The following is a 19270-nucleotide window of genomic DNA, read 5'->3' as shown; positions in this document are numbered from 1 at the left end:
CTTTGTTTCCCTACAATGAATCCAAACATGAAGATATTTTCTGTGTTCTAAAATATCTTCACATCTTGATATTTTAAAATGCTGCTTTCCTCTGGTCTGATGACTTCAGTTTATATCTTTAATAATCACCATTTGATTTTCTTGTTTAGTATATTGTATGACTGTTGCATTTTGTGAATATTCGATGCTACTATTTTGTATTTCTATATTAATTATTCTGCATTTTCCCAGCAAAATTCTGAGGTTTTTTGCCAGACAAGCTATATAGAGCATACAACACCTTTTGAACATGAGCATATTGCTCTGTTCTTCTTGCTATGCTTTTAGATTGTAGCATAAGCTACAAATTCTACCCCCCTCGCCACTTACATTCAGACATACATAGTCATGAATAACAGAAGGCCCCACACTGAATCCTCAGAAACTGTGTCCAGCTTTTCCCTTTGTGGCCTAGTTAAGCTAGTTTTCCATCCCACAGTTTCTTTACTTTCATGATTATTTCTCTTAGCCGTTAATCTCAGATGTGGTGCCTTGTCAATGCTTACAAGTAGATTACATCCATTGAATTTCCCTTATCTACAGTGGCAGTAAATCTTCAAAGAACTCCATCAGGTTAGTTAAGCATGACCTCCCCTGACTGAATCTAGGCTGGTTATCCTTAATCAAACTGATTTTCAAGCTGTTCTTTCACACTTCCTTATGGTAGTTTAATTTTCCCCACAACCCTTGTTAAATTCATTGATGTAGTTTCTTGGACTGTCTTTAATTTCTTTCCTAAGATTTGCTTCTTTTTTTTCAATCTGAAAAATATCATTCCTAGATAGATCTAGCTTAAATTGTCTCAATAAATAGAATTCTATCCCTCTAGGTTCCTTACCAGCTGTTTAAACACTGAATTCCAAAACTGGTTTTGTTGAAAAAGATCCCAAATATCATAAAATCATGCCTTTTTTTGTTGTGGTGTGGTTTTTGATTTTTTTTTTTCCCTTTTGTATGTGCCATTTCACTACATGTAGTAAAATAGAACAAACTCTTGCTGTCAATATAGAGTGGTAAAATTAGAAATATTTTTGTCACATTAGATTCATGGTGGTGGGGAAGAACTTTCCAGGGTGCCCTACTCCTTAGCACAGCAAATAGCTATCAAAAGCTTTTCTAAATGCATTCTTCTGTTTACAGGGAGCCAAAATGCAATCCTGAGGGAAATGGACTTGGTGATAAATTTACACATCTGTGTCCTCCAGTCTCAATTACATGACTCCTTGTGTCTTGAGGTGAAAATCCATGTAATATTGCATTTGATAAGTAAGGGAATACACTGCCAGCACATCACTCCAGTATTTCAGAAATCCCTGGTGGAAGTTCATGGTTATGGGCTCGAGCTGCTAGACTTCAATGTGTTAGGGTGAAGTATTCCAGACATGGCACCTTGCTGTGTGGCAGGAACTTGCTGAGACTGCTGCACTTATAAACAACGGGAAAGTTTTTTGCATTGTTAGAAAAATGGACAAAACTTGGAGAATAGTGAATAGCAACTGTGGTACTACCTCCACAAGAGGTTGAAAACACTCAGTTCTGTCTCCCTCTCTGAGACACATGTGCACACATGTATTTATACTACACTCATTGCCAAGGTAACTGGGCACCATAAGACTAATGCATGTAAGTTTCAAAGGGGAGTGTTATATCTAGACCTAAATTTTATCTCTCAAATATCAGTGATGATTCCAGCAGAGATGTGGCAGATATAAGTTAAGTGGTATTGCAGACTTTTTACTAGGAAAAAAAAAATTGCCTAGGTTTTAAATAAATGTGAACCATGGGACAAATTAACCAATCTTCATGATAGTAGCTTACCTCTCTGTATAAGACTGTAGATTTATGTGATGGGCATAATGTGGTGGTTGTTAAGTCTCTAGTAATAAAAGCTATTGATTATTTCCAGAAATGAGCTAAAAATAGGTTTTGCAGCACTTTTCTTTTAGGTGCTTACTGGCAAATGAAACTCAAAGCAGTACTCCAAGTTGACTACTTGCAATTCCGTTTTTCATAGAATAACTGAATATTCACCAAGCAAGACAGAAACCCATCCAGAAGCATGACTCTGATGTGGTCATTAATACCCTTCATGTAAGAGGGAACCAGTAGGTGTCCAGTTCCCATTCCAGCAGCTTTTTAAATATTTAATATTGATTTCCTTTAAGCAAGGTTTGGAACCCAAGTCTTCTACCACTGAAGGAAATTTTAACTGGAAACCTTCATGGCCCCAACAAAGGAGTGCCTACGGCAGTCACAGTATATGCTAGGAAAAGAAAAACAAAAGAGGATGAGAAAGGCTTTAGTTTTCTAGGGAAAGAGGCAGATGAATGTAGCTTTTTCCAACTGTTGTATTACTCTCTATACTGTGGGAAAGTAAGAGGGCACCACTTCTACCCCCAGAAGTATCTTCTGTAAGGCCACAGTTGGCAGGTGCACTTAAAGTCAGCTAAGCTGTTTTATTCCCATGGAAGATCATCTATATTGAAGATTACAATGACTGTTCAATAACAGTCCTATACAAACTGACACAGTATGCAACCATTCTGAGTATGCCAAGAAATGTAATTTTAGGCTCAAAGAATATTTTTTTAGTGAAAAATAGCCTGTGTAAATTTGTCTGGTTTTGGGGTTAAAGCAGCTGTTGAGTGGTAGTTCCATAAAATCCAAGTACTAGATGGAAATATCTTCACAAGGGGAAACCTGATGCCTAAATTGTTTTGTGCATTTACTTACCACAGAGTGTCCACAACATCCATGAAATAAATTAGGAACTCAAGAGTTCAGCACATCTCAGGTCTAGTTCTTGAATTTATACATTCCATTATATTTTATTAGAAAAATTACCAGGTTTTTATTTGCTGAAATTTTCAGGTACATGTACTACACTGTGCATACTAATCTGTGTTCTTGCCCCTTCTCAAAAGATAAGCAATAGTTTTGTTTGCACAGGAAAAGAGTAAGTAATGCCTTCCTTTCTTGAATAGACTGTGTCAGAAATATTCAGAAATTTCTCCTGTATGGAAATGAAACAGAGCCTTTCATAATGAAGGGAAAAGAACAGTTATGGGAGACTTGCTAACATTAGTCTTGTTTCTTCTATCTCATGCTTTCTTGTTCCCAGTGGCCAGATTTGCTCTTGCTGAGTATTTATTTTGCATCACTTTGTTTTGTTTTTATGATGTTAGGTTTTTCCACTGACAATTCTGAGAGGAAGAGGTAGAATAAAAGGGAAAGTCAGAATCTGTACGTCCTCTAGAGCCATCTTAAATGCATGTAGGAAGGCTGCTGTTTTAGGCAGTTTTAACTGTTGAGCTAAATATCTATCTAGGGGCAGAATTTTCAATGTTTTTTGCATTTTTTTCCCACAATTTGATTTAGATCTGGGTCTTGAGAGGGGGTAAATTGATTGATTTATAAGGCTGAAGTGGTTTCAGTGTTCTCAGTATAATGGACCTCTTCTTAAACCTTTTCTACCAGAAATTCTTGCAGCATTTCCCTAATCTTCATAGAAACTCAATCCTTCAACAGATCCTATCATTCAGCTTTGTCACACCAGTTTTCCCATATCAGTCTTCACCATGAATTTTCCTTATTGTCCCAGGAAAGAGAACACTGTCAAGATATGATTAGTGACAAGTGAAACACTGGATCACAGAGGGGCAAACAGCATACATGGAAGATGAAGCTACTATTTAGTGCACCTTATGCTATCATGAGGTACTAAACACACTCCATGGAGGCCAACATTGGAGAGGTGGGAGAGGTGCTTAGATCACTAAGCACCTGGTTTGATGTATTCATTTCCCACCAGGACCTCATTTTCCAAGCGTTTTCTCTGTTGTCCCTCCAGAAATCTCTCATAGGGCAAAATGTTGAGCATCACTGTCATCCAAATGGTCACCAGGTAAAGTCTTTACTATTTATTGGAAAGAAAACAATAAAATATTATTATGAGAATAAAAACCAGGTAATAGGATTGGAGGATAAAGGGAGGTGTCTCTTTGTAATGAAATACAGACCATTATTCTTTCAAGTGCATCAGCAGCACTGACTACAATATCATTATCATTAAAAATTATGAGAAATGCACTTGGGAATCATGCATTAGTATTGATTGAAGGTAGGTACTCTAAATATCCATATGGATATTTTGCATTTACATGGGAAAAGTATGCAATTTACAGAGTCACATAAATCCTACCTATCAGATGAAAAGTTCTGTGCTGGGTGAAGTATTTCTGAAGAGCTGGAAGTGCTCGGTGAAATGAGCAGGTAGAAGCTTCAAAACAAGCAAAATGTAGTGTTTTTCCACACAGCAGGAATTAAATTGTTAAACAGATTGTCAGAAAATAGTGTGGTAGTCTGAATTATGAATAGGTTCAAGAACAGATTCATGAAGGTTAAATTTGTTGATGGATGTTGAACATAGATGCAACCTCTGGCTAAGAGTTCTTTAAATTGGCCAGAGGCTGCTAAAATATAAGCCTGTCTATATCTTGTTTCCTGCAATTTTTTTCTATGCATTTGCTAATGGCCATTGTCAGAGAGAAGTTATTTTGGTCTGATTTGATGTGACACTTTTTACATTTTTAAATACGTGAAGACAGAAACTTAGCCAAATTCATGGGATGTACACAAAATCTGGGCACATTTTATTTCCCTGACTTAATTCTTCAGGTCTTAAGAGTGCCCTGTGCCCATCTTCAGCCTTTGTACTGGTTGCCTCCAGTGCAGGAGTCACCACAGACTAGACCCTGGGCATTTTCTTCCTTGAGAATGTTAAACAACCATGTTGGGGAATAATAAAGAAGATATCTTATACTCCTTCAGCAAAAGAGGGAATAATAGAGTGACTGGAACAAAAAAGATAAGCTCTTCAAAAGGAAAATTTTAAAGAAACAGTAAGGAAGAAGAAAAAAATAGTGTTTAATTATGCAAATCTGATAGTGCCAGCCCTGCCAGTCCTACAAGATAAAAACGTGTTTTTCAGCATGTCAGCATAAAGCCTGTATCAGCCTAGCAGCTGAACTACCATGCCCATGAGAGCATCAGTCATTATTTGAGACCACACCAGACCTTCACAGCAGTGGCCCCAGAACTTCCACTGAGGACTATTGCCAGCAGATGTTTCAAGTTTTGAGACATACTACCAGTTCTACTTAGTAGGACTACATCAGTATTCCTGTGTTACTGGTGGCAAAAAGGGAAAATGATTATGCACTGTTCTTCAGTAAAATAAATGCCAGAAATGGAAATCAGAAAAAAACCCTGAATAATGATCGATGGTTACAAGGGAACAAATCTGATCTATGTCATCTGTAAAATAAAGGGCAGCATGAAGCTTCTGTGGTTTAAGTTTCAGAAGATAAGGGCTTTTGTTTAATATTTCTCATACAAGAAATAACATTTCCCAGATTTGAGTTTCCTGTCACAGTGTTGTCCATAGTGTCCATTTCATCTTTCTATGTCCGTATAATCCTTTGTATCATGGGTCCCTATACTCTGAGATATTCAATAAAGCAAATTAATAAATCACTACCTAATAGACTTCAAGAATAAATGTAATCATAGCGAAATATCCTTGAAAAAAAATTGAGTGGAAGAGGGCAAATGACAAGAGTAGGTATTGATTTAAAAAAGTAGAATAGTCCTGACTGAAAATCCCATTAAATGCTGTCATATTTTTTCATATGTAGCTTTTTTTTTAATATCTTATCTTCTTCAGTGGCACTATTGAAGAATATGTCAATGAAATATAAGAATGATTTACATTGTCTCTCTATGCTGAATGCTCATCTTTTACTTGACACAGTCTGTCACCACAATAACTCATTTTTTTACATTGGGCAGTGCACTATCCTTCTAGAATCAAAGAGTAGTTTCTTTTGCCCTCAGGGGACCTGATTCTCATGCACATTTTGGACAACACCTAAGACAGCAGCATAACTGATTGGATCTGAACTGCAAACTGCTGTTGAGACAGTACATAAATGCTTCTGATTTACCTGTACCTGCAAGCACCAGTGTTATGTGACTGCACCACGTTGGCCCTGGCTGGAAGGGGGTTCCTACCAAAGCTGCTTTATCGCTCCCATCCTCATTTGGACACGGAAGAGAAAATATAATGAAAGGTTCATGGACCGAGATGAGGACATGCAGAGATCAGTCCCCAGTTACTGTGATAAGCAAAACAGACTCCATTCAGGGAAATGAGTTTAATTTATTAACAATCAAATCAGAATAGGATAATGAGAAATAAACCCAACTCTTAAAATACCTTCCCCCAACCCCTCCCTTCTCTTAGGGGACAAATTCACCCTGATATTTTCTCTACATCCTCCCCTTAATGATGCAGGGGGACAGGGAATGGGGATTACAGTTAGTTCATCAGAGATTACTCTTTGCTGTTCCTTCCTCCTCAGGAGGAGGACTCACACTCTTCCCCTGCTCCACATGTGATCCATCCCACAGGTAATAGTCCTCCATAAACTTCTCCAATATGAGACCTTTCTGTGAGTTGCACTTCTTCACAAACTGCTCCAGCAGGGTCCCTTCCATAGGGTGCAGTCCTTAAGGCTGCTCCAGCGTGGGTCCCCTGTGGGATCAAAAGTCCTGCCAGCAAACCTGCTCCAGTGTAGGCTACTCTTTCCTTGGGTCCACAGATTCTTCCAGGAGCCTGCTCCAGTGTGGGCTTCCAACAGGGTCACAGCTTGCTTCAGGTATCTACCTGCTCCTCCATGCTCCCCCATGTACCTCCATGGGCTGCAGGGCCACAGATGCTTCACCTACCCTGCCTTCTTCAGTGGTTTGGGTGCCTGCAGTTCCTCTCTCACAATCTCACTGCTCTCTCCCAGCTGTAGTTGCCATTGCACAGGTTATTTCTCTCTTCTTAACTATGTCCTCTCAGAGGCTCTACCACTGTTGCTAGTGGGCTCAGCTTTGGCCAGAAGTGGGTCCCTCTGGAACCAGCTAGCACTGGCTCTATTGGAAAAAGCTTCTAGAAACTTCTTACAGAAGCCACCCCTGTAGCATCCCTACCAAAATCTGGCCATACAAAAACAATACAGTGATAAAGCACATTCAGAATATTTATACAAATACATCCATTCTGCAAGTATAGTCTGCAGAGTGATGCACAATATCAAAAGAAGTTTAGTACATATTCCACAGTGGTAAAACTGGGTAGATACTTTTCTTCCACCAGAGCCTGCCCATCACTTACAAACAGCCTGTTTTTTAGAATGAAAAACGGAGCCACAAGGAACTGTACTTAGTAACCATCAGTGGAGGATAAATTCACTCCAAATTCAGATTTTTGTTTGCTTTGTAATCACAAATGCTTTGTTCCAGGCTACATCAGATCCAGGTTGCTTGTTCATTTGTTTAGGGTTTTTTTTTGTTTGGTTGTTTTTTTCTGTTGTGGTTGTTGTTTTAATACACAGAATTACTTAAGTCCAGCAGCTTTAAAGAAAAATTTCAACTTCCCTTGAGGAATTCTTCTTCCTAAAACAATAACACAACACTGACAGGTTTGGAAACTTTGCTTAATTCAGATACTATCTAGGAGATAACAATAGTAAATACTTAATATGGTTGTCTCTTCATTCCCCTTAGAGTGCTCTATTGCATTCAGTCTCTGAAGATTCTCAAGTGTAATAGTTAAGTACAGCACAAATTTCTTTATGTTCAAAAGTGCTGAGATCTGCAATTTTCTCTTATGGCAGTGGGAACTGCAGGTATTTGGCACTACAATTTAGGCTCTTGACTGCAAACAGTACCTTCTGCCCTCTTCCCAGCATCCTTAAACTTAGTGCTAAAACTTGAGCTCAGACATGTTTTATTGTTCAGTATGCCCATGTTCTATTATTCAACAAATGGATCTTATCTTCCATCAAATATTTTTGAAAAAGAAGGTTGTTTTTCCTTCTGAATGCCTAGCATCTTATGTATCACAAGTAGTCCATCCACACTCCATCCCTTTGTTTCTTTACCAAATATTCTGATAAGTATCAATTTTCCTAACTCTGTGGATAAACTGAGATGCATTACCGGTAAGGCGGACTTACAAATTCAGTAAGGAATTAAGACAGAAATAAAAATCTCTATAAAAGATGAAATCTTGAGAACCCATCCTATAGTCCTTATTCAGTCAGCTCCCATTCTGAAGGCAAGAGGATAGAAAGGCTTGAGAAAAACAACTGTGCTTGTAGATGTTGAAATTACTGTGGTTCAAACTAGCATGAAAATAAAATAGTGTAAAGGAGATGCATGAGGTGAACTGACAGAAGACTCCAGCTCAGTCACCTTATTCCATATATAGAAAGAATATATCTGCATTTACCATTTCTAACAACTGGAACTCAGATTTATGGACGCAACAAGAATAAACACTTATAAAAATCAATTAGGTGTCTCTGTTTAAAGGGAACTAGTAATTTGAGTATATATGACAAAAAAAGGAAAACAGAATTCACTTTGACAAAACAACTTCTCAATTTTCCTTCTAATGTGATATGACTCATCTCAAATCTATTGCAAAGCAGTAAACAAACTACACCAAAACAGTGACCATCATCTGTTAGGAACATTTTAAAAAGAAAACCATTACTGAGCTACTTTTCTTGTCTTCTATACAGAGAAATGTATTTTCCCAGCAGAAACAGCATTTCACATTATCTTCTTTCCATTTACCATGTTTTCATCAGTGCTAACAGCAACCTAAGAAATACCTCATTAAGCCAGTAATTTATTTCTTAGGAATTAAATTAAATTAAATTAGTTTGGACTAGTTTTAGTTCTTTTTCAAAACAGTCTATTTCAATTAAAACAAATAACAAGAGGGAAGTTCAGTTGGAGTACTAATAACATTGTACAGGGGACTTATCTGGGATAGCAATTTAAATATGCAGACAACAGACTTTTGATTTTATTTCTCATTCACTGAACTAATGTTATAATTGAAACTATTAAAAAAAAAAAAAGGTTAGTCCATCTTTGTTCTCTAATCCTTCTGTAATCTAATTGCCTCAAAATACCTGCAAGATAAAATACTGTCATGAGGATCAAAATAACGGCTATAAGCTGGGCTCTCCACTATTCATTATCCATTCTTATTTTTATGATAACTATTTATTATTATCATATAGTTAATAAATAAAATCTAAGCCACTCGAAAATGCATCTGAAGTCAGCTTCACTGCTGATGTAAATTATCAGAGATCCACAAAGAGAGTTACATGATGTTATATTTTTTGCAATAGTTCTTCTATGTAGATATTACAATCTTTTGAGTCAGGCCCCTTACTGTGTTAAATGATACTAAATTTAAAAAGAGAGCAACTTCAATTTCCAAAATATCCCCTGATTCATTGCTTTAAAGAAATTACTTTGAAGCTTCTCAGGAGTTGACAAGAAAAATCTAAATTGTCATGGCAACATGGGTTGAAGAAATCCTTCTTTGCTGTTTGCATAGATCATCTCCATGCTATCAACCTGTTTACTAAATGTTGCTAAAGAAAGCAATTAAAGGTTAATCTTTCCTCAGAACCAAATAAATTCTATAATCACTGAAAGCCAGTGGAGTGAGATACATTTCAGATAGGTCAAAAAAATTTGAGGCATCATTTATCTTTAAGCAAACAACACTAAATTGCAGGGCAGACTACATGCTGGAGGGAAGTGACAACAACCGACCAGGACAGGCTTGAGAGGTGGGCCTGTGCAAACCTCATGAAATTTGATTTGTAAGGTCCTGCACAGGAGTTGAGGCAATCCCAAGCAGAAACACAGGCTGGAAAGAGAATGGATTGAGAGAAGCCCTCAGGAGAAGGACATGGGGGTGTTAGTGGATGAGAAGTGCAAAATGATGCAGCAATGTGTGCAATGTGTGCTTGCAGCCCAGAAAGCCAAATATATCCTAAGCTGCATTGAAATAAATGGGACCAGCAGGTTGAGGGAGGTGCTTCTGCCTCTCTACTCCCTCTCATAAGACCCCATTTGGAGCACTGTGTCCAGCTCTGGGCCCCTGACACAGTAATTTACCTGTTGGAGCAAGTCCAGAGAAGGCCATGAAGATGGGCAGAGGACTGAAGCAACTCTCCTACAGGGACAGACTGAGAGAGTTGGGGTTGTTCAGTGTGAAGAAGAAAACTCTCCAGGAAGACCTTAGAGCACCTTCCAGTACCTAAAGAGGGCCTACAAGCAAGACAGTGAGGGACTTTTCACAAGAGCATGTAGTGTCAGGACAAGGGGCAAGGGCTTCAAACTGAAGGATGGTAGGTTTAGATTAGACATTATGATTAAATTCTTGACTGTGAGGAGTCAGGCACTGCAACAGGTTGCCCAGAAAAGCTGTGGATATTCCATCCCTGAAAGTGTTCAAAGCCACGTTGGATGGGGTTTTAAGCAACATGGTCTAGTGGAAGGTATCCCTGACCGTGGCAGAGGAGTTAGAATGAGGTGATCTTTAAGGTTATTTCCAGCCCAAACCATTCTGTGATTCTAAACAGCATTTCTGTGGCAAATTTCATAATAAACTAAGAGTTTGAATTTTCTTCAATGTTAGATTTTTTTCTAGCATCTTCATTTCAATGCAAGTTGTTTGTGTGATATGTAGCTATAACAAGGGTGAGATAAAAAACCTTTTAAGGTTAATGAGACCTTTTAAATTCTGCGAGTTCCCCAATCTTTACATCAGCTCCTAACTAGTTCAAATCTGATGTAAAGCAACCCAAACTACTTAACTGATGACCAGAGTCTATGTCTAATTTACCTACTTCTGCATAGCAGAATGCTTTTTCTTTTCCTACAACTACTTTCAAGGTAACTACATTATGTACCGAAAAAAAAAAATGGAAGATTTCTGTATTTTCATTTATGTTAATTAAATTTCACAATAGAATTCACCAGAAAGCTAAACAGAAATGATTGAGCACAGCTAATGATCAAAATGCTACTCCTGCTGCCACTGTTGACTTCATAAGATCTATTAACACCACATTCTTCAGTGTAAGAGTCACTGCAAACAATGGGTCAAAATGTGTGCTGAGGATATTTACATGCTAACATAAAGAAAATCAATTTAATTTCCTGAGAGAGATATCTACAAATGCAGAGGGTCACTGATTGTGATATTAGCAGTTGTTTGATTGAACTGAGGTTCTGAAAATGAATTACAAGATGTTTCCCCCTCCTCCTCAAAAAAATGCTTGGTATGACACAAACTGTGTATTATAAGAAACATCAGCAGGATACCAATAGAGAATCTGGCTGCTGGGGCAAAGCTAAAATAGTGCACTTAGTCACTTGAATGTAGTCAGCTTCTGCATTGATATCCCACAAACATTAGTGAGAACAGTGTGATTTGTCATGACCATTTGTTTCACGGCCAGAAGCATGCAAAATTAGTCTAAAAATAAGTTAAATTTTGCTTTTTTTTTATTTTATCAAAGTGGCTTTTTCAGACATTTCACTGTTGTGAAAACATCATTCTTTCTTTCCTTTTTTTCTTGCCCTCACAGTCACCTGCATTTTTTTGCTAGGTTCAGGACAAGGCAGGTTCTGTAAGCTCATGTATATTCCTGCAATATCTAGCCACTTGCTTCCTAACATCACCCGCTTTTCAACAAAGTGACCTCCCTGTTCCTTGCAGCTCCATCTGTGCTGTTCAGCAGCAGTACCCACAGTACCCGGGGTGTGAGTCCTGAGTCCCATGGTGGGTGCTACATGCACCATGACTTCAGGCTGAACCCCAAGGCACTCTTACGAGGCAAGCTCAAGCACAATGCCCAAAGCCAAGCCTATGATCTCAGCTGTGTATTCTGGATACACTCTGCAAAGCAGACCAAGCTAAGCCATCCATTTTAGCAGCCAGCATTGCAAGCACAGTGAGAACACTTTAAATCCATGCTACAGCTGGGCCAGTATTTTAAAAAGAAAACAACCTGCTTGTGGTTCCCAATGTTTTTAGGCCCACCTTTGAACCCAACTTTCAAGTACAGGGCAAGGCTGGCTGCACTTTTTTCCCCAGTGCACTGTAAATTGATTGTGTTTCAGCACCAGTGTAAGTAAATAAAAGTTTGAATATCTGTGTTCTTTTGGAGTTTATGTGTGAACACAATATGGCAAGTAATGCAGGTCAAAGGTCAAAGTAAACAATGACTTATGCAGTATTGTATCATGGCTATATTTGATCTGGAAATCATAGGATGGGTGAGGGGAAAAAAATATCCCGAGACCCAGATTTACTCTGTGACAAATGTCAAAGGTTTGCTGCAAACATCAGAATTATAAGAACATTTCAATAAAAACCCTCAAATATAGGTTTAAAAATGATTCTCTAGCCAAAAAAAAAAAAAACAGAAAAAACAGAAAAAACAAAACAAAACAAACAAAAAAAAATAAAAAAACAAAAAAAAAACCTAAGGAAAACTAGGAAAACTATCAGACAAGAAAGAAGAAATAAAAAAATAAGAAAAACTTTATGTTTGGCAAAATTGCTTGAAAAAATACCATTGCCTTGCAACTGAACACAAGGCACGAAGCAAGTACTGCAAAATGTAATTTTTAAATGCTGACCATATTTCACGCAAATTTGCAAAACAAACACTGCATAAAAAGTTTTATTCAGATCTGTGTCAGCTGCAGTGCTGCACGTTTCTTTTGGAAAGCCACTGTACAACAGACATGAATATAGAACATGATTCTGTACTTCAGTGTCCATAGGATACTGTAAGACAGAGATAAAACATCTAGAGACTAAAATGATACTAGGTTTCTCTGTGTATTGTCCATGATGTCTTTAAAGGAAAAAGCAGAAAAATAAATGAAGTAAGGTAGAGGTCAGATGCTCAGAGATACCAGAGATACTGTTCAAAAACAAGTTGCTTCCACGTATACATAAATATGTTAATATTATCAAGGTTTATTGCTGTGATTCAACTACTTTTCCTTTTTTAAAGTCATTCATGGATGCAAACATTGTCAGAAGTTCTCATGCACAAGAGCCCAAATTAAACAGGGTCTAACTCCACCATTTAGCTGCAATATCTGCTTTGTCTGGATTATTTGGAGTAGCAATCTGTTCAAAAGTAGCCAATTGAGCTATTTCTGAAATCAATACAAATTTCAGTTTCCAATGCAGCAGAATTGGGCTCTCAGAACTGCCCAAAGCTGTCTTTTACTGAGCAGGGATGAGACAAGAAATTTACTTGAAAGAAGTCAAATCACTATTTCAGAATATGCGTGAATTTTTCATTAAAATGCATAATTAAATAATTAAAAAGCTGTAAGAAACTGTGATTAATTATTATGATGGAAATTAAAGTATTACTATATTGCTAGAATTTGTGACTTTTTTTTTTTTTTTTTTTTTTTTTTTTGTTAAAAGCAGATCATTGATGATATTCTGATTAATCAAGAGTTCTGGCTAATTATCAGCAATGCAAGAAATAAGATGCATTATTACTCTTGAAAGAGTACATGCATGCCTCCATTTACCATTCAGTTACTAAATGCAGACAACAGATATATGTTGCCTTTGGGTGTCAATATAACATTAACAATAATCCAAATTATTTGTGTAGGTAGTTATTCCTCTGAGAAATGCTTATAACAAATACAGTGTAGATTTTCTTAAATGCAATAGAAATGTCATATAGTGGAGTGAAGTCTTTCATGCAGCCAGAACAAAGATGTGTCAGGACAAAGATCTCACAGCTTTCCTCAGGCATTGATGCCATTTTTTCTCCTATTTCAAAAGTTTGCGGTTGATAAAAAAATGGTTTAAGGGAAATTACAGCTGACATAGAAAAGTAAAACTTCTAAGTAAAAGCAAGTGGTTCATACACATTAGGAGAATTTCCATATGATTCTTCGCTTACTGCAAAAATCGGAAGAACATCCAATTTCTCTCAGTCTAATATGGCTAATTTTGCAGCCATATGGAGAACTAGAGGCCAGATTCTTATTCTGTGACCCTGACTTGAATCCAGTTGTACACTTGAATTTTGTTAGAGATCAGGCCTCACACTTAAGCTACTGCTGTGATGGATCGTGCAGTTAAACCAGCAACTCCCCTTCCCACACTGCCTCCCCTGCCGGCCGCAGGCAGCGCGGCACTGCGCTGTGTGCAGCGTGTGCTCACACGGAAAGCTGTTTGCCAGCAGAATAATGTCATCATGGCCAAAGAGAAACACCATAGTTCAATACAGATTTGAGCAAGATGAAATTACGTTTTATCTTTAAATCCACTGGAGGTTTTATACTGTGACACTATCAAGCAGTCACTTCTCCAAGGAAAGGTTACAAGAAGGAGTTTAATGTGATGGTATATGGATTACATCTTGAAAAAGTTGAAAACAGTGGTCCCTGAGGCTTTTCAGCCTTTCTATAGAACATTGTAAATCTTGAATGCATAAGTCAAAATATTTACAGTTCCAGATTGTTCCTAATTTGTTTGGACAAGATTTTTTCTTAGTGTAAATGCTATGGAGGCATAAGTGCCATAGATGTCTTTTTTAAAACTTGCCAATATCAATGCATATGTAATACTAATACCACACCATGAGCAAAAATAAGGTGAAGTGCCTATATAGACAAAGCAGTCTGCAGGGGGAAAAATGACAACTGCCTTTCCCAAACAAAAAAAAACCTCCATTGTCTGATCAAAATCATACATGTCTGTATAAAGGGACATGACAGTGGGAGTCAGTAAAATAGACAGATTTGCAGTACAGTCAATCTGCAGAATGGTTATGTATACAAGTCTGAGATGGTGCTGAAGTGGCCTCACAGATTTCAATACATCCTGAAGTTCCATTTGTGCTTATGTCTTCATGTGCCTGTAAACCATCTCCAGGTTCTCTCACCAGTATCCTGTTACACACACACACACCAGAGAAACTGAAAAATCTTTACTGGTTGACAGTGGGTATTTAAACCTCAAGTATGGGTTCAAAAGTCTAAAATGAGTGTTTGGGGAATCTTTGTGGCATTGATATGCTCTCCACTACATTACATTCAAGCTGACCATGTTTCCTATTCCTATATATAGTTAAGGACATCATATACATATCTTGATGCAAAAAATAGTGCAGATACAGATCATACCAAGAATTAAATGCATTTTTACTTTAAAATATTACATGGTCAGATCTAGATATTCTCTACTATGCCTTTCTATGGCAAATTCCTCATTGAGCTGGGAGATGGAGAATGCATCCATCACATACTTGGTTTTACAGCTGGGTGTTCAATACCTTGCCCTGATGTTCTTTTTAAAATTCCTTTTTTTCAGCTCATTTTCCCCAGAATTACTTTAGTCTTCTCTGGAAGAGAATGGAACCCCTTAGAGAGACCAGCCTCACAGTTTGAAAAGCACTACTTTGGAGAAAAAGAAAAGACTTTAAAAAAGACAAACACTCTCAGTCCAACAGGAGTAGGCCTTAAACAGAGTGATAACTTAGCGTGATGTAGTTATAGCAATTATTTTGACAAAGTGATAGCAGCAAACAGAAGGTACATAGAATGTTTTGAGATCTATTTTTATTTTTTTTAAAACAAAATCCTGAGCTGCAGATGTAAGAGTACTTCTACTGTCTGTAACTAATTTAAGAACAGAAATGTTTTCCCTTTGTTATTTCCATTAATCTGAATTATACCTCTGTGCATAAATCTGCTTATGTACATTTAGTTTGAGGCAATTAGGTGGCAATTAAGGTGTTGTATTTGTTTATCTAAACATGTCCAGGAAATTACCTTGAAAATGTTGTAATGGAACAACTATAGATATTAATCATTATGTATTTCTACTGAATGTAGGTTCTACTGAATATAGGATGTCCATAGACCTTAGGTCACAGCAGAAATGTCTTTTACTCCTTTTTTCTTGAATTGAGTCTAAATCTACTATTTGTTCTATACCAGTATGAATTTTTACAGAAATTATACTGATGTGTTTTGTCTTTCAAGAAAATCAATAGGGTTCTTTATGTTTGCTTTTGTTACAATATAACATATTAGAATGAGCAAATGGCTCTATAAACAAGCCCATCTTAACATGCATAGCTGAACACCGTGCCGTCTGTCTTGTTGAAGCATAATTGCTGTGATAGGGTAGCTTCTGGGAAAGCGGTTCCTTTAAATGACTCCATACTAATTTCCCTTGATGTTTAAAGCACAGGGAACAGGGAAGAATTCCCCAAATGTTTTCCAAAACACTCAGGTCCATCAATCAGATTAAATCAACCCAAAGAAATGTGTAGAACTGCACCTCAAGTCTACCACAGTGAACGAAGACGAATGTTCATTGTCATCCTTCCTTGTTCCTTAAAAAAGTTACAGAAAATTCCACAGCAACAAAGGGTTTCCATTTCATTTCATAATGAGGAACAATGTGGAAGGCAATCCACCTGTCATTTTACTGAAAGATATGGGAACGCCTGTGGCAACACCTCCAGAAATTCAGCACTTGTTTCTTTTTTCGCTTATAAAATCCCCAAACCAAGCAAAACCTGGGTGATTTCCTTTTACAGTGACCATATGATTTGATACAAGGGGCTGGTAAAACAGAGTTCTGACAATCTAATAATTAAAATGTTTTTGTGTGCTCCTGAAACCCTGGGTCTTTATGTTACTAAGGAAGGAGTTTTTTCACTCTCTAAAGGATAAACGTAATTTCAACCTCAGGATTACATTTGACTAAATATAGATACCTGTGCTCAATTGCCTGGGAAGGTAAACGGGAATGAATTATGTCAACTGTCCCCGATGGTTTCCCCTTCAACCTGTTGTTTGACTTCAATATTAAGTCAGTCTTTAGCCTTTAAGTGGGCGTGCTGCTGCTTCACATTAAGCAGGTACAATTACATTCTGCAGAGCAGCATCAGAGGCAGTGCCCAAACGTTCCTGGCAAAGCCTTTGTATGTAAGCAAAACACGTCGGATCGTCGCTGAATAACCATGATCCAGCCTCCAGCTTTTCGTATGTGCTGTCAGCCATGAAAAGAAAACACTTAAATGTCAAACGACATAACCGGCTACAGTGTATTTAACAAATGAGTCGCGGGTGTCGCCCGCCCCGGGAGCGGCGCGGCCGCGGCAGCAGCTGCCCCTCGTCCCGCGGTCCGGGCCCCGAGCGCGGCTGTCGGGGCAGCTCCGCCAGCGACCCTGAGCTCGCCGCCCGGCCGGGCCGTGCCCGGGGCAGCGCCGGGGCGCCCGACACGTGCGCGGGCCGGGACCGGGGGAAGGAGGCACCTGGGGGGTGTGGAGGTGGGGATGCGGGAAGTTTGGGTAGGGCGGCCACGCCGAGAAGCCCCCGCTGGCCCCGGGCTGTGTGCTGTGTGTGTTCCCATCTCCGGGAGCCGCGGATTCACAGCCCAGGAGAGCCGTGCGCCTTTCGTGCCTCGCTCCCTTCCCACAGAGGCAGCCGGGTGGCGTTGCCCGGTGGACCGCGGCAGCGGCAGGATCCGGGCAGAGGAGGGATGCCATCGGGCTGCTGCGGAGCCGCAGCCGCTCCTGCGGACCAGGCAAAGCTCCTGCCCGGTTCCCGGCAGCCCGCGCTGGCCTTCCACCGCCTCTTCCTTGCAGATCACGGCCGGAGGCTATCGGAGGGAAGGCACCCTGCCGTGCCGCCCAGGCGGGCGAGGGAACCCGGCCGTGGGCACCCGCAGGACGGGGAAGGCTCCAGCCTCGCCCGCAAACCCGGGGGCCGCGATAGCCCTGCTTCCCCCGCTTCAGCCGCCCCCGCACTGAAAAGAGCAGTGAGAAAAATAAAATGGTGGGAACGATGTAAAGCGCCTTGGAAGGGCTAAGGGAGACTCAGACAGTACAAACCGTAAGGGGAACCGTCATCCCGGAGGTAGGCAGAACAACCGGGAGCGAGGTGGGAGATGACAGAGGCTGTATCGGGGACAGGTGCTCAGCTGCGAGCTGCCTCGCTCCCTCCCTCTCTCTCACACACACAGGCTCGCATCTCTCCCAGCATGAAAAAGCGCAGGGCTAATGAGAGGCGAAGTGAATAATGGGGAAGTTGTTGTCTCCAGCGATGAGGCAAGTAATGGGGCTGAGGCCAGCACTGAAGTTGTGTAACCAAATTCTCCACCGTCACCCCCTCGTTTCTCCACCCTCCCCCATTGATTTTAAGGAGAAACCCAGCTGAGGCTGGGAGACTCTCTTCACCGCACACCCAGCAGAGAGGAGTCCTCTTCCCTGAAGCACGGGCAAGCAGCTGGCGGAGGTGTCCCCGGCGCCGCATCCCCTCCTCCGCGCAACTTGCGGGGAGCGGAGCCGGCTGAAAGCAGGCGGAGGAGGCTCTCCGCGACCACCCACTCCGCGCTCCCCCTCGAACACGGCAAAAGCCGGGGAGGCGGGAGGAGGGGAGATCCAAACTTGCCAGCCCGGGGATTGTCCCTCGGCAAGCGAGTGCCGTTCGTGCGTGCGCGGAGAGCGAAGTGTTCCCAAACTCCGGCGCTGCCCAGGCGGCTGGATGCGCACGGTTCCGCTCGCGACGTCGCAGCGGCCGCTGCCCAACTCCAGGGGGCTGGTTTCTCCCGGGAAAAGTGACCGACCGAGAGCAGAGCCCTCGGGGAACACCGGCGGGAGGTGGGAGGCTGGGAGAAGGGAGACCGGGCTCGAGGAGACTGCTGTTTGCCGGCGCAGAAACGAAGCGAGGGAGAGAGCTAAACCGAGCGGCAGAGATTTAGCTGAGGGGTTATGAGTGCCGTAACCACAGCCTACACGAATGCAATGCCAGAAACCCGAATCTTACCCTGAGCTGCAGTGAGGAGCCCCGCGCAGAGAACCAGCAGAGACTTGAATTTCCTCCACGCAGTCATGTCTGCAGTTATTCCACACACACACACTCTCACACAAAACCCCCGGCGGCTCTTCTCGGCTGCGACCGTGTCCTCCGAGCGGCAGCGGGGCTAAGGACAGCGCCAAATAACCACCACAGGGCGAGGAGAGGCGGAGAGGAGCGGTCCGGGTCCCGAGCGCCGCGCAGCGCCCGGCGCCTCCTGCAGGACTGCGCGGGCGGCTCGCTCCGCTCTGCTCACAGACAGCATCAGTCCCGCGCCGCGGCGGGGCTGCGCCGCTCAGCGCCCGCGGAGCCCCGGCGCCGCCGGCCCGCCGCCCGCCCAGGGGAGGGAGGGCACCGAGGGAGGGAGGGGAGGCACGCCCGGGGCCAGGGGCGGCGAGGCATGCACGGCCGCCGGCGGGGAGAGCCGGGCAGCGGC

At 41.0% G+C, this 19270-nt stretch overlaps 1 protein-coding gene across 1 annotated transcript in view; it reads right to left on the bottom strand.

The window, feature by feature from the left end:
* The window catches only part of CSMD1 (CUB and Sushi multiple domains 1), a 1092714-nt gene extending 1073648 nt beyond the window's left edge, over positions 1-19066 (bottom strand). Inside the window, exon 1 of the mRNA XM_053939637.1 lies at positions 18805-19066. Coding sequence (XP_053795612.1) covers positions 18805-18871 — 67 coding nt within the window. The 5' untranslated portion in view covers positions 18872-19066. The remainder of the gene's footprint in view (positions 1-18804) is intronic.
* Positions 19067-19270: the final 204 nt, after the last annotated feature.

The sequence above is a fragment of the Vidua chalybeata genome, chromosome 3 (assembly GCF_026979565.1).
Source record: "Vidua chalybeata isolate OUT-0048 chromosome 3, bVidCha1 merged haplotype, whole genome shotgun sequence".
NCBI lineage: Eukaryota > Metazoa > Chordata > Aves > Passeriformes > Viduidae > Vidua > Vidua chalybeata.
The sequence above is the reverse complement of the archived record's forward strand: the minus strand, read 5'-3'. Positions and strand labels throughout refer to the sequence as shown.